The sequence below is a fragment of the Acanthopagrus latus genome, chromosome 18 (genome assembly GCF_904848185.1).
Source record: "Acanthopagrus latus isolate v.2019 chromosome 18, fAcaLat1.1, whole genome shotgun sequence".
NCBI lineage: Eukaryota > Metazoa > Chordata > Actinopteri > Spariformes > Sparidae > Acanthopagrus > Acanthopagrus latus.
Window position 1 is genome coordinate 13754086 of NC_051056.1, and position 15282 is coordinate 13769367.

The following is a 15282-nucleotide window of genomic DNA, read 5'->3' on the forward strand; positions in this document are numbered from 1 at the left end:
AGCCCAGGAGAGAAACACAAACAATTAATGGTGGGCAGATGGTGGAGTGACGGTGGGAGGGAGGCGAGTGGGGAAGGGGGGGGTAGATAGGCAGACGGACGGGGAGGTGGATTAGTGGTAGCAAGATTAAAAAAAAAAAAAAAAAAGAAAACAAACAAACTTCTTTACTTTCTTTTTTAACTTTTTTGGTGGGGAGAGAGAGAGAAAGAGGCTTGGAAGTGGTTCACATGTAGTCTGATTGGCATTTCCTAATGAGAGGAGACAAGCTGTAGAGAACAGCACAGCCAACTCCAGGTCCTGCCCCTTCTGCACTCACCACCCACTCACTGAGCCTCAGCTGTCACATTTCTTTTTCCCTTCCTCTGTGCCTTTTCTCTCTCTCTCCCCTCCTCCTCCTCCTCCTCCTCCTCCACCTCCTTCTTCTTCTTCTTCTTCTCCCTCTCCTCCTCCTCCTCCCCCTTCTTCCGCTTCTTCCGACAGACGCAGGTTCCTCGTGCATATCTCAGTTTGAGCCATAATGATGGGTGATAATGACAGCACAGATTTGAAAAAGTTACAAACTCCCAGAAACAAGAACAAAGAGCGCACAACAAATGTGCGAAGGGGAAGGCGCCGACACTGAGCGGACGAGCGAGTGAGCGGGAGAGAGAAAGAGAGAGAGAGAAAGAAAGAGAGACAGAGAGAGAGAGAAAGAAAGAGAGACAGAGAGAGAGAGAACAGATGCAGAGAAAGAGTGAGAGAGATATAATAAGCAACAATGCCTACGAAAATCCCAGGGAGCAATCTGGTAATTCACACATAATAACTTTAATCAGCATTGTAACCCAATAAAGTCAGATTTTTCAGCGAGAATATTTACTATAGCCATGTATAATTCTTTGCAAAAATGTAACTGTTTTTCTATTGATTAACAATACTGACACTTACTTATGAACAACAGAATTTCCAGTTGAGCACTTTTTTCAGTGTGAAAGCACTGGCTATGTACATTCTTGATTTTTAGTATACACACTCATACAAACTACTGTTGGAGCACACCAGAGGCGGAGAACCGGGGAGAGGCTGTTCCGTCTCTAAAGGGGAAGTGTCAGAGTCGACAAGGCCTCTCTTACACAATATGTAAACGATAGTATATCCGAGGTAAACCATGTAGGAAATCAAATGGCAACCAGAGAGCTCTTGTTTTTTGAGTCATGAAGAGGATTATTCACCGGCAATCCTAAAGTCTTCATCTCTACAGTTCAGTGAGTCCAAAAATGATGAACAGTGTTGAAACAGCAAATGACAGACAGTCAGTCCGTCCGTCAGTCGGTCTGTCAGGTCGGTCGGTCGGTCAGTCGCAGGCCAGTCGGGATACAAAAAGCAAAGCCACAGCCAAACCACACTGCTTGTGCCACTGTTAGAAATTGGAGAAACTAGACGATAATAATAAAATACCATCATTTTGTCACAATTAAAGGCATTTGGAAATCTTTTTTTTCCCCCGATATCTCTTCTTGTTCTTCTTCTGTCGTTGTCTTCTTTTTTTCATACAGTATAGAAACAGTAGAACAAATCAGAGTAGAGTAGAAACAGGCAGTCTTTGGTGGGGTGGGGGGCTGCTCACGTGTCTCTGTTACCTGCCCCCCACCTCGCTAAGTGTCATGAAGTGGATGTTGGAGGGGCAGTCGGACAGCTCCGGCTGCTGCTCTATAGGCAGGGAGTAGTAGCCGTCGTAACCCTGAACAAGTCCTTCGGACAGCAGCTGCTGCTTCTCCACCTCGCTCCACGCCCTGCTCCCTGCATCCCCTAAATCCACCTTCTTCCTCTCCTTCTCCCACGCCCCTTCCACCGCTCGCTTCCTCGCCTCCTCCCTCACCCGCGCCCTCTCCTCCTCCTCGCTCCCGCCGTAGCGCACGCACAGACACAGCGCCCCCTGCTGAAGAGTGATATCAGCGAATCGTCGTGTCCTGCCGTTCACCATGGCGCTCATCTGAGACACGCTCACGTTCACCCCGCTTTCGAGGACACGCCCCCCGACTCCTAACCCCAGAGCGAGGTCTTCCTCGATGGGCCGGGACTGGAGGAAGTGATGGGTGTCACAGCCGTGCACGGTGAAGCTCAGCCCGCTCAGGTGGACGGCGCCGTTTAAAATGGCCGCCACGCGGCGGCTGTCCTCACTGGCCACACCAATGACTTCGGCGCTGACACGACCGTGGGAGACAGCGAACCGGATGCTGGGGCCGAGAATGGAAGGTCGGGAGCCAAAGGGAGGAGGGCGTGTCGGCCTGTGGCAGGTTGAGCCTACGGGCTCGGAGACTAGAGGTAACCTCTCCAGAGAGATGAAACTCCTCAGCTGTCTCCGCAGCTCACACTGGATCCCCAAAACCACCTGCGGAACAGAACAGAACAGAACAGGACAGGACAGAACAGAATTATTACTGTTGGTTATTGTTGGCGTGTCACAGTAGGAACAGCACAGGTGTGGTGATAAAATGAATTATGGTTGAACTGATTCCATTTAGCTGCTTTAGTCTGAGCGTCCCAGAGTTGCTCATGCTCGCTTTTTGGCACACAATCATGGTTTACTGGGAAACTTGGCAACATTGATAGTGTTATCGCTAACACGTGTGCTCTTCCCACTATGTTCTTCTAATGTGCTGTGATAACGGCCCTATACATGTAGCAGGGCCCTGAGCGGTGCAAACATAAGTGTAATGGAGACATATAATTAATGCTCCTCCTCACACTGATATGACATGTCAAAACATCCGTTCAACATCGAGTGTCTATTTAAGGCTGGGCCTATTCTCTCTGTAGATGTACTGTGATTATATTATCATGTGGTTTGGAATACATTCTTAAAATTAATGTGTTGTTGATTTTAGCATTAATGCCCATTTGGAAGAATTAATTAAAATCACAAAAATGGAAAAGTAACTTAAAACACATCCTAACTTATAAAAGTTTAATCGCGGTTCATTTTCATCTAAAGCAAAACTCTCGCCAAAATGCAGCCGAGGCTTTTTTTTGTGAATGTACCTGAGTCAAACCTTCCTGTAAAAGCATAATTACGACGAAAGAGGAACTTTTAAGATTTGCTGTATTTTCGTTTTCGGGTCAAACTCTTTTTAAATGGGAGTGCTACGGGTAAATTAGCATCAAATCCGCTATTTTTAAAACACGAAGAAGGCTCGACATAACATGAAACTTTGCATGTAGTATCACCAGGATCTCTACACGTCGACGTATAGAGTTTACTAAAAAGAAGGTTTTTGAGCAACTCACTTTAGCAGTAACTTGTTCCACTAGCAGCCGTCCTGCAAGCCAGAAGTATTGATTTCCGAATACGACTTAACACGGAGGACAGTCAAGGTAGTCCGCTCCTAAAGTTTAGTGCCATATAAATGCATGGATAATGTGTTGTTTTGTTGTCAGCGCAAAACAATATTAACCTTGAAAGTGAAAATAGAGCCTCATATAAGAAACAATACTAAAATCAAAAGCCAGAAAAGTCACGTGAGATATCGCGTGGACAGCTGCCGGTGGACAGTAGTGTTCCACCTTAACTCTTGCCCATGTTACATTTAATTTGGAGATCTATATTTCTCGGTGTTCATGCTTAGAGACCATGGCGATACTATGAGCACAGTTTCATGTTGTGTCGAGCCTGCTGACTCGGGTACATTCACATGAAAAGTCTACATTATATATAGTTACATTTTGGCGAGAGTTTCTCTTTAATTGGAGAGATTTTTACCGGGACAATGGCAGGTAGTTACAGTTGGGGGGAACCGAGGGGTCAGTTTATTAAATCAAGTCAAAATTTAATGTGGTCGACATTTGCGTTTTTTATATTCATTTAAATGGCTGGGATAACATGACAGGATAAATTGACAAAAAATGTGAAACAATTTGAAACTGTTTTGCGCAGCAGCAGATGGCAAACCTTAACACCAACATACTGAAGGTCAAATGAAGGAGATGAAGAGGGAGAAAAATTCCCCAGACTCCTTTATAAAACTGCTCAGTTTTGATAGCTGATGAGTTTGGTGAAACTTGATGAACTTTTCGTAACACTTTCTATACAAATTCTTAGTCATTTGGGCCTTTCTGTAAATTCGGCTATGTTATGCACTCAATTTGATGTACGTATTCATGCAACAAAGTGGCAGACGCATGTCAAAACACCCAGTGCCTGGTGGGAATTGAATCATTTCTCATTTCATAATAGATCCATTTTTATTTCACACGCTCCTTTTCCAAAAAACTGTTCTCATCTAAAAATGGCATCTTAGTGACACTTTAATTATATGTCACATTTCATTTATCGGTGTCACGTTTCTCATATGAGTCACCAAAAGTATTTAAATGTTCTACAGAGATAAAAATACTGATTAACTGATACTCTGGCAATACAGGCGCATTATTAGAGCTTGCCGCTGCAGTTGGCTGGGGATTGTAGTGGAGGGAAGCTCACCTTGCTGGAGTCCCAGTTCTGTGTCTTGGTCTGTGTCTTCATCAGTTCGTATGTTTGTTCCATTCTGCCCACATCAGGCTTCGGGAAGCCCGGGACAACATTATGAAGCTGGAAGCCAAATAGCTGCAGCCAGCTACCGATGTCTGGACATACCCACACACACACACAGAAAGAGAGAAAAAAGTGCACAGGGGGGAGAAAGTCAGAATATAATGTGTATACTGTGAAGCAAACAAAAAGTCATAAGGCCAGGGAAAACAGTATCTCAGACAGGAAATCACACAATATATAAGCATAATATGTGGCCAGGATGGTTCGGCTGGTGTTTCCCCGACAAACAGATTCCTCCTGTAATAAACAATCCGGCTGCAGGAAAACGTGACTGGCCAAATGAATGTTCCATTAACCAGAAGGACGCACGGCTCCCACCGACATCCTGTATTCATTCTCCTACTCTCCTATTCCATCTCTTTCCCTCGCTTGAATTTCTGTTTTGTCTCTCGGGGAAACAGTATGTTCTTGACAGACAGAGGGAACAAGACATAACAGCCTGTGTTAAAAAAAACAAAAAAAAACCAAAAACACGCTGATCAGAGGCATGGCTGTCCTTTCTGTTGCCGGTACATTCTGTCTGTCTCATCTTCTCTCTCTGACACGCGGCTCACCTGTGGTTAGCTGCGAGCCCCTTTCACTCTCTCTTTATGGCAGATGTTTCCAGTGCGGGCGTAGGAGTGTGTGGGAGTGGGTGCAGCTGAGCAAAATATCTATCTGTCTCTATGAGAGGGGCCGTAATGTGAGCCACTGATACAGAATTGAGTTACAGAGTGAGTGCGTGCCCGTGTATGGCGCATGTGTGGAGCTCACCTGTCGTAAACTTCGTCACCTCCTCCACTCTCCCGACTGGGCAGTTATCCTTGAAAGCGTACAAGTTGAAAGGCTTCGGCTCCTTGCTCAGCTCCCCCCACAGTTCGTGATTGGGCGAAGTCCATCGACCGGCTAGTGTGTCGTAATCCCTCCTGCCCAGATGGACCAGCCGCGTGAGAGGATCGTACAAGCCCCCGTGGAAGCCGATGACAAGCTGGAAGTCAGGGTTGGTGTCCTGGTAGACCTCTCCGTAAGGGGTGTAGAGAATCTCCTTGACAAGCCGCCCCTTGCTAGAGAAAACCGCCCTCGGACTCCCCGTGCTGTCGCAGGCGACGTAGTACTCCTCCCCACTGCTCAGCTCCATGGCAATGAGATGGCCCTGCAGGTCGTAGTACAGCGATGTGATCAGATTGCTGCTGTGGTTATACAAGTGGCTGACCCTGGTGGGATGCGACAGATCAGCGTAAAAGAACTGCAGCTGCTCGCCCTGGCTGCTCTTGATGGCGACGCGCCGACCCAGCCCGTCGTAGCGATACCACACGGCACGCTCAGTCACTCTGTTGAAGACCCGAGTCAGCAGGCCGTTGGAGTTGTAGTCGAAGAGATCGTTTGCTCGCTGGCGGAGGAAGCCGTCGTCATCCACGCTGTACTGTAGCTCGCCGAGGTGTGTGATGCGGTCTCTTTGGTCGTAACGCAGTGGCGTCAGCCTGGAATTTAACCAAAAACATATGTATGGTAATATTTCTATGAACTGTGTTAAATGTCAATATACCAACACGACTAAGGGATGCAATGCAAGTGTGGGCTGCAGTCTGATCACTACAGCCTTCAGGCGCTATGGCATGAAACAAGAGGAAGCTTAAGACCTTCTGACTGGGTCAATTACTGCTAAAACCAACCACAGTTAACCATTTGATGAAGCTCTTGGTGAACATGTCTGTATGCCCGCTTCGTCACCGCTACTCTTCTCTGCTTGACTACTTCTTTGCCTCTTCCTTCTGTGCCCTCAGTCAGGCAGTGCACATTCCTCCACAGACATAAGTGTCTTTGCTGCTGTGGTCAAGGAAGCATTAGCTCTACACAGCCAATTGACAATTGCCGTTCGTTACCTTCACCCGTGCGAGACGTGTGTTCGTGCCATCTGGGCCAGGCACTGTTATTTGCATTCACATTTTTGCGCCGACCATGTTTGCGATCTGTGAGTCTACGGCCATGCTAGCAACACCTGTGCTTTGAGATAAGTGCTAACATCCGCATGCTAACATGGTCACAGTGACAATGCATGCTGACGGCGATGTTTATGCCAGATTTTTCTAATTCTTGGTCATAAACAGATATTCATCAAGTTCAACTTGACCTGATGTACATGCCAGAAGAAAAGTTAAGGGTTCATTCAAGTAATAAGCATTAATTCTAAGAGAGACTGAGTCAGGGAATTACTTAAATCTTAAGAAATCATCATCTGGGGACAATGAATGACTATGATTTTTTATACTCCATGGTAATCCATCTTATAGCTGAGATAAGGGACTTTGCCAACACCATTGCCTTGCTGCTACCAAGAAATCTTGTCGTAACACATGTAATATAATTCAAAAAAAGCAATCGTAAAAAAATCTAATCTAATCTAATCTATTCATTTCTGGTGGCTTACCTAGCACTGGTCCCATGGCTGAGCAGGTTAATGTTCCCGTTGAGGTCGTAGCTGTAGCGCCACTGTGGCCGCTCATTAACCGAGGCACTTTGTAGCTGGCTGTCTGCGTCGTACTCATAAGTGTAGCGCGTCACGTTGTTGTCCACGCCCACTCTGATGTCACAGGTGGTTGTGCGCCCTGCAGAGTCATACTGGATGGTCATCCAGTAGGCGATGGATTTAAGGATCTCGTACTGGACCTCAACCACCTGGCCGTAGGAGTTGAATACTTTGGTGTGCTTCATCAGATGGGTGGTGATCACCTAAACAAATGTGGATCAGACGGGTTATGTCGAAGAAGTCAGCATGCAGTGGAAGATTTGTATCTAGTAGACATGTAGTAACTTAATTGGGCTGTTATTCGGAGTGGTGCTCGCATTTAAGTCCAAAATTTACTCTCTTTAGCTTGACTCCTGAGTGAAATATCTGTAGCCTACCTGCTAGTCCACCATTTTCAGTAGCTTGTTGCTGTCTGCTTTTTTAGTGCTGTGTAGCTAAGGTACAGTCAGTACGTTTTCATGCACACTTAAGTCAAGCTACATAATTTAATTTATAGTCATAATTTGATTTCGCCATTTAATTGGACTACCACCATTGTCCCAGTACACAAGCGCCAGGGGAGAATCAATTTAGTGACAGAGGAACTCCACCACTACAAATGGCGATATGCACCGTTTCAGCTAGTTGCTAGTGGACCTTCATCTGGATGTCTATTATGTCACATAGCAAAAACGTGTTAAGGAGCGGCAACTGGAATGCACAGTAAATGGTGAAAATATTCTCAGACTTTGAGAAATTGGATTTAGTACGATTTCAGCTGAACTAATGTGTTTAAATGAACTTTAAATGTCCTGGTTCAGTCAGACTAACACCAACTTTTTCTAACATCCTGTAAACGTTATGAGTTTGAGGTGTGTTGTGGTTGATGGGAGCTGTGGGAATAAACCAAAACGGTAAAATCTTGGGCCGTATGACCAAAACAATTAAATTAAAGACACTAAATAGTTATAATTCTCTGTAGATTCATCACCATGAGGGAATGCTTCAACATAGATACACACTGATCCATTGTTAATATAGAAACATTGACTGGTGCAGCTTTAATACAACATCTACACCCAACCCTAACCCAAGGAACAACTGATGACTGAACTTATTCAACACAAATTATATTTATGTGTGTTATATTTCAGTTGACAATTTTCTCTACCTACCTGGTTGAGGTCATAAAAGATGACGCTGAACTTGCCAAACTGCTCGACTCGTCCCGACACGTCGACGTAACGATACAGGTCAATGGGAAGAGGGGTCTCGTTGATGACCGCCTGCATGCTCGTTACTCTGAAATTGTTGTAGCTGTAGTCAAACCTGGCGTTGACCAAACCTTCTTCGCTGAAGCGGAAGATTTGCCGACTTGTCAGGGGGCCTGCGCAGAGTTATTCAAGTTTCAGAAGCAACATTTGCATGTACATGGACTCGCACCACACGTGCATTTTTACACACTGCCCTCACAGTCGGCCATCATGCTATCTGTACAAGCCTGCCCAATTAATTCAAATCAAGGCCTAATTCAACATCATTAACAGAGACACACGCAGCGCAGTCCATTCAATCTTAACTATCCCCACACCTCTATGGCATTTCCAGTGGTGACCTTTAATATGGAGAGATAATGAAATCTAAAGACAATAGCCATGATGGGCCAATGTGCTCCTTAATGTCAGAACATCAACTTTAACAACACCATTCATCATCACCTCTGCTGCTAGCTACTACAGCTCATCCTCCATTTGGAAGAAAAAAAAAAAAACGGGCCTGCTAATGAAACACCATTATGGTGCTATTTGAGATGACTCTGATTGCAGTTAAAATGACTAAGTGTCTGGCTTTGGAGACTGTAGAGAGCTGGATCAGCATTACATCTTCTATTTTTATTTTCTGTGGAATGTTGATTCTAAAACCTGCGCTAATGGGAAAATGGCAGAAGTACTAAGAGGGATGTGGAGGCTTTTCTAGAGCCCTGGGGAACTCGCAGTCTGTTCGTCTCGCTTCTCTAGCTGTCACTTCCCCAAGCTGTCGTCTTTCCCTCTTCCTTTTCTGTTTCTTTTCTCCTCTCTCACCTACCTCTCTCTATATCCCTGTCTCTCCTTCTTTTTTCTTTTTTGGGTCCCTACTCTTCCTTGTCTCCTCTCAAGGGACAATTACCACTATCTCTCCTCTTTCCAAGGCTCCGTTTGTTCTGCTGAAATGAGATCAGTTAAAGGAAGGTGAGAGTCTATTCACAGTGAGGGCAAAGCGATAAACACACACACGCTCGCACACACACATACAGCTGTGCCCCGCAGATTAGTGACACCTGATCGCGGCGAGCCAATCACAAAGCAGTGTGAAGTGAACCAGCAGCAGAGATGAGAGCACTGTCAGCGACCCTGGAAAGGACTCTGTAACTTGAGGGAATTGGTGAACTGTGTTAAGAATGAAGGAATATGAACATATCAGGAGCCACAGCTACAGGGACCCACCGATGGTCACGCTATTACCGGATAACACCGTCCTTAATGAAGTACAGTGTCTTTCGAACTCATTTTCCCAATCATAAGTGAAACAACTGTCAGGTCATTAGGGTTATAATTGACGCCCTCTAGTAAGATTTTCCTACCCCGTGCAGATGTGTACGAACACAGAAAAATTCACAGACAGGCAGGCAAGATGTAGTGTAGTGTACCCACACTTAGCCTACCACATATAACCCTATATTTGTACATTGTCTTTTTCTCTTTGATCAGCCAGCCTGGGTTGCGGAGGTGGGGAAGAGACGGCTCAGCTCAGAGCCTAGGGGGTGGTCTCGTACAGCTGTGGTTGACCACAGTCTCTTCCACTCGAACGCTGCTCAGTCCTATTCACACCTCTAACTGTGGCCGCCTCATTCTCAGATGAAATCGCATCAGGGCTGACTCAAAGCCAGACTACAGAGTTTGAACCACTCATGAATATCTGGTTTGAGATGCATGACTGTGCCATCGCAAAGCAGATGCTCGGTGCTGTTTTAAAACACTCACTCACAGATGACACATTGCGACTATTCAAAACGTGCGGCCGCTGGTGTGTTTAGCGTGCATGCGTGCGTTGTACCTGTCTGTCTGTATCGTATGGAGCTTATGAAGCCGTTATGGGTGAGATGAATGGTCTTGACAGTGCCGGAGGCGTCGTCGTAAGTGAAGGTCACCAGGGTGGAGTCATAAACCACCTCTGAGAGCCGGGCTGCTGGTGTGTACCTTGAAACAAAAAAAAACAAAAAAAACGAGTAAAGAATGGAACAATTTATATAATAGCTGACAAATAAGTAAGTGTCAGAGGTGGTATTTAAATAATAATAAATAAAAGCTAAAGTAAAACGTTTGAACTGCAATATAAAGTAAACATGCTATACCTCATGAATAATAAAAAGATCCCTTGGGCCATTAGGGAACAAGTTGCAGCATCCTTCAACATTTCATCAAATTCAGACCGGCTGCTGTGGCAGTTATGGCCTTTCAAATCGTGAAAACGGGACCGTTTATTATACTGTAGTGTCCCCATCCAGCCAATGATTATTAAAAATGTTAAATGCCAGGACGCAGCCCGAATCAGTCCTCCAACTTTCATCAAAATCAGATCAGTGCAGTCTGACATAGTATGATGATAAAAAATTTGACCTTTAATCAGTCTCCCCATTAGTCCAATCAGTGTAATTTGTTAGGACAGCTGCATGCGTGTGTGTGTGTGTGTGTGTGTGTGTGGCAAGTATTGTGTCAGAGCTGTAAAGGGGCTTTTAAATTTCTGGGATTAGCCTTTAATTACGGCGCCTTCCTCAAGCCAATCAGTGTTATGTTTTTATAGGGCTGACTATAGTGCCAAGATGCATAATGCCTCCAAGTTTCATCAAAAATCAGACCGGTGGCCGTCGCCAATGTCACCTCTTCCACACTGCATTGCCTCCGCAAATGGACTGATTAAACCAACAGCCAGCAACGCTCAGTACCTGTAGATGACACTGCGTCCTGTTCCCAAGTACTGAGTCCTCATCAGCCGCCCGTCCAGGGTGTAGTCCTGCATGAAGGAGGACTGGCTGTCGGGAGGAGTGTATACGTTCCTGTAGTAACCGATGGACAGGAGCGACTGCAGGGCGTGCTTCACCATGCTGGGCATGGTTACGGCTACCAGACGGTCCGTTTGGTCGTATTCAAAGACGTAGCGCCGCTGGCTATGCAGGAGCAGCATAATAGACTGCAGGAAACACAAGACAGATGCAGAGCAGAGTGATAACACTGTAGCACTTTGGTTTGAGGAGCTTTTTCTTCTCTCTGTCTGGTGTATTTTTTATGTTTCACTGTCATTCGGCGAAAACTTTGCATCACCAAAAAGGGTCTGCACTTCAGAGGCAACCTTGGTTCTACCTTGAGGACCTTTTTTTCACTTAATCACTGAAGGCTTTTTAATCCTGAAAAAGTGAAAATGAAAATGAACAAAGTCACCACAAGTAGAGCTCTTGGTTTTTCAGACGACTGCTGAAGATTTTCGTGAACTGTTCGACTTTGATTTCACATCACAGGAAGCGTTCGAACCTGTAGTGATTTTAACTGTTTGAGCTACAGTAAAATAATGTGTTGTAAAAATACTTTTCTATCTAACTGTAAGGTGTAATATTAATGTGTGAATAATACATGCAGGTATTATTAATTCTTCGATGGCTCTGTTATATGAGCTCATTTACACTTTAGTGGGACCAAAAGATGACACTAAATGTATTTCAGGCTGAATATCATGTAATTAAATATTTCAATTAATTCTAAGGACGGAAATTATGGCTTCTGGTAGCTTTTAGGTTCTTCACACACTTGGAGGAACACACCTCAGCATCGCTCTTCTCTGTAAAGCATGGCGACCGTTGACTGTAAAGCCCACTTTTGGGATATCACTGATTTCCTTTCTTTTCACCATTCAAGAACACTTAAACAAGAGCCTTGAAACTTGCTTGAGTGACAGAATCCATCACAATGAATGTCTTGTCTGCTTGCCACTCTCACTGTACTGTTGTGTGGCCATGCAGCCATCAGCGCAGATTACCAAAAAAAAAAATCTACACAAAAACCCTAAGGCAGACGTGTTCTTCTCTCTGCAGATTGATTTTCACAGTTAAGTCAAATGAATGGAGATCAATGGCTGCCTCAAAGGGAGATGAAGAACACGTTCATAAATGAGTACTGTTATGCTATGGTTAAGTGATTTAAATCTTTTCTTTTTTGTTTTCATTTTGTTCGTTTCATCTCACATAACTGCAGCGCTTCTCAGGCTCTAAGTGTTAGTTTTGGTTTCAGATAACTGCGATCACCTTGAAGCAGCAAACAAAGGAAGAGCAGATGTGTTAGATTTTTCTGTTAACAGCAAAGACAAAAACAAGATGATGTGAATCCATCAAACAAATCTCAGCATGATACAGATAGAAACTGTCTCTCACATCACCACCTGTGCACGTTTTGTTTTTTTTTTTTCTTTAAGTACACCTCTTACTTTGTCTGCGTATGTGTAGCTCCAGATCTTGCCGTTGATCCAGGCTCTGGACACCACCCTGTCGTTCTCATACTCCAGCCGTTCAGACCAATCTCCGCGGTGGATGGTGGACAGCAGTCCTCCACCTGAATAGCTGATGTTTACTTCAGTGTATTTGCTGCTGGGGGACCAGACCACGGGCCGTCCAAGCGAGTCGTACTGGATGTGGAGGGTGAACTTTCTGTGGTCATCGTAGATCTTTCCTACTCTGGTGCTCTGATCGAAGTCTATGGACAGCAGGTTCCTGTTATGTGCCTGAAAAGGAGGAAAAAAAAAAATCAGTGAAATGTCAACAAGATGGAGAGCGAAAGAAAACTTTTTAATTTGACTGCTTCATAATAATCACACATTTTAAATAAGGCCTCAGACATGCAAATGTGAATGAAGTGGCATGTCTGAGAGAGGCAGAGATTTTATTAGTTTAGATAAATTAATTGTGACATTTACAGCAAACCGGACCTGCATAATAACAACAAATTGCCTTGTGAACAAGTGAAGAGCTGAGTCCTGGGGATTGCTAATTAATTAGCACATATCAGATAAAATGTCCTCTTCTCTTGAAATTTGAAATATGCTCTTTTTCCACGGCGTGCTTTCCTTGCCAAGGAGGATGAGAAGAGGTGTTGCAGTTGGCGTGTGATATGTGGAAAGTACAGCTGACGGGTTCCGAGTCATTTGACCTATCGGCTCGCTCGCCATGACGTTGCTAATCAGTCAAAACATCTTACATGTTGAGTAACACCAGACAGTACCACTGTTCAGTTTGGCTCAGAAACTAAATGGAAGGAGTGCACTGAGAAAGGTCCTTTCTGGAGGAGTGTAGGCAGGTCAGGTTGCACAACAATTCACATTTCTAAGATGTGGCTGAGGTGATGTAATTTGACCTATTCACACATGTTTTCTTGGTATTTAGCTGGTGTTGTGATGTTTCCTGTTTACCAGTGTATCAGGTTGATAATGCACGCTGTCTTAAAGCACTGGGTTCTATATATTATCTGAGATTGCTGAAGAATAATTTAGTGATTTAGTGTTTTACCCTCAGCCTGCGTTCATAAGTGCTGTAGTTAGTCTTGCTCTGCTCCTTCCTTTGCCTCCACTCGATCAGGCTTGGGGCATGGTCTCCGGGCAGGCTGATGTTACAGCGGCTGGCCGTGGGACTGACTCCGCCCCCGACACCGCCGGGGAGGAGAGGCTCCGTGCTGAGCGACAGTTCCATCCCGCTCGCCAGCGACACAAGGAACGAGCCGTCGGCGCTGACTCTGTATGAACTCTGAGCGTGGTCTTTGTATGGGTGGGTCACACATGTACAGACGAGCGAAAGCAAAGAAAACCACACATTCACACAAGGATGCAAAATGCAGCAAGTGAAAAAAAAAGGTGAAAAAACATCAGCTACTGTCTCATGAAAACTGTCTTGAGAAGAATCACTGAGAGGCAGACGGCGTGAATGCAATGAATACAAGTCTGGCTTCGTGTGAAGGTGCTTTGTTGGAATTAATTGCTTATTCTCTGCGCTTATTATATCTTTTTATTTAAATGTTCTCTGCAACATTAGCACTGTACTGCATCTGCTATTGTCCTTCAGAAAAACTGAGTTCTATTGAAAAAGAGAGGCAGATGGATAGAAAGCAAAAGAGAGAGAGAGAGAGAGAGAGAGAGAGAGAGAGAGAGAGAGAGAGAGAGAGAGAGAGAGAGAGAGAGAGAGAGAGAAAGAAAGAGAGCAATAAAAGAGGAAGAGAGAGTGAGAGAAAAGAAGTAGCAGAGGAGAGGTGTTTGCGCATCAGAGCATTTCACACATTGCAAAGGTTTCTCTGAAACTGTTCTTTCATTTCTATGTTCGCTGAATAGGTGTGCACACCCCAACATCACTTTGTCACACGCCTCTATCATTTCTAAAACACAATTAATAAAAGAAAATGCAAAAATAATCATAAAACTATATATTAATCATAAAACTTAATGCACCCAATAAAGTGGGTAGTAACTTCTATTCCCTCCACCGCTATAAAACTTCTCTCTGTACATATGGTTATTGTTGCCTCAGAGGCAGGAATAGACACAGTGAATTTGTGGGCGTTGGGAGTAAAAGGAGGGGCCGCTCTAAAATAGGGGGGTCATTTCGACGCTTCCCTGGCAGCTCTGTCACACTGTAGCGCTGGCGTGTGCGCGAGGGCATTTGTGTGTGTTGGAGCAGCTCCCCTCTCCCTGCAGTCCTGTCATTGTGACAACTGCTAGAAAGCAATTAAAGGGATGACATGAGAAGAAACTGCTCCCATGAGCGGCTCCTCCACTCCACTCTCATTTTCTCCTCCTCTCATCTCTGCCCTCTCCTCCATTTCTTCGCCGTGGTCGTTAAGACGTTTCACACGTCAGTCAGATTGGAATCTTTTGCGTTTTTTTTTTTTTTTTTTTTGCAAATAAATAAAAAACTCTTTTTTCACACTAACCAGTAGTCTGGTTATGTAAGGAGGTCATATCAGATCTATCTGTGAATTATGCATGGCAAATAAAAAGTCTAAACCCCTTTTCAAAGCTGTGAATCTTCTGTGCACACGATGGAGAAGGAGGAGCACAGGTCAGTTTGTCTGACCTGACCAGAATAACAGCCACGCTATTGCAGTTTGCCAGTCATAAATGTTTAAACATCACTATAACCTTACAGTCTGTCCTCCATATA

At 44.7% G+C, this 15282-nt stretch overlaps 1 protein-coding gene across 2 annotated transcripts in view; it reads right to left on the reverse strand.

Moving 5' to 3' along the window:
• Positions 1–788: 788 nt before the first annotated feature.
• Positions 789–15282, reverse strand: part of tenm1 (teneurin transmembrane protein 1) — a 192145-nt gene continuing 177651 nt past the window's right edge. For both annotated transcript variants that reach the window (XM_037076301.1, XM_037076300.1), the window contains 9 exons: positions 13642–13886; positions 12567–12860; positions 11038–11282; positions 10149–10291; positions 8231–8442; positions 6978–7279; positions 5324–6030; positions 4460–4602; positions 789–2371 (listed from right to left, as the gene is read on the reverse strand). In XM_037076301.1, coding sequence (XP_036932196.1) covers positions 1616–2371; positions 4460–4602; positions 5324–6030; positions 6978–7279; positions 8231–8442; positions 10149–10291; positions 11038–11282; positions 12567–12860; positions 13642–13886 — 3047 coding nt within the window. In that variant the 3' untranslated portion in view covers positions 789–1615. The remainder of the gene's footprint in view (positions 2372–4459; positions 4603–5323; positions 6031–6977; positions 7280–8230; positions 8443–10148; positions 10292–11037; positions 11283–12566; positions 12861–13641; positions 13887–15282) is intronic.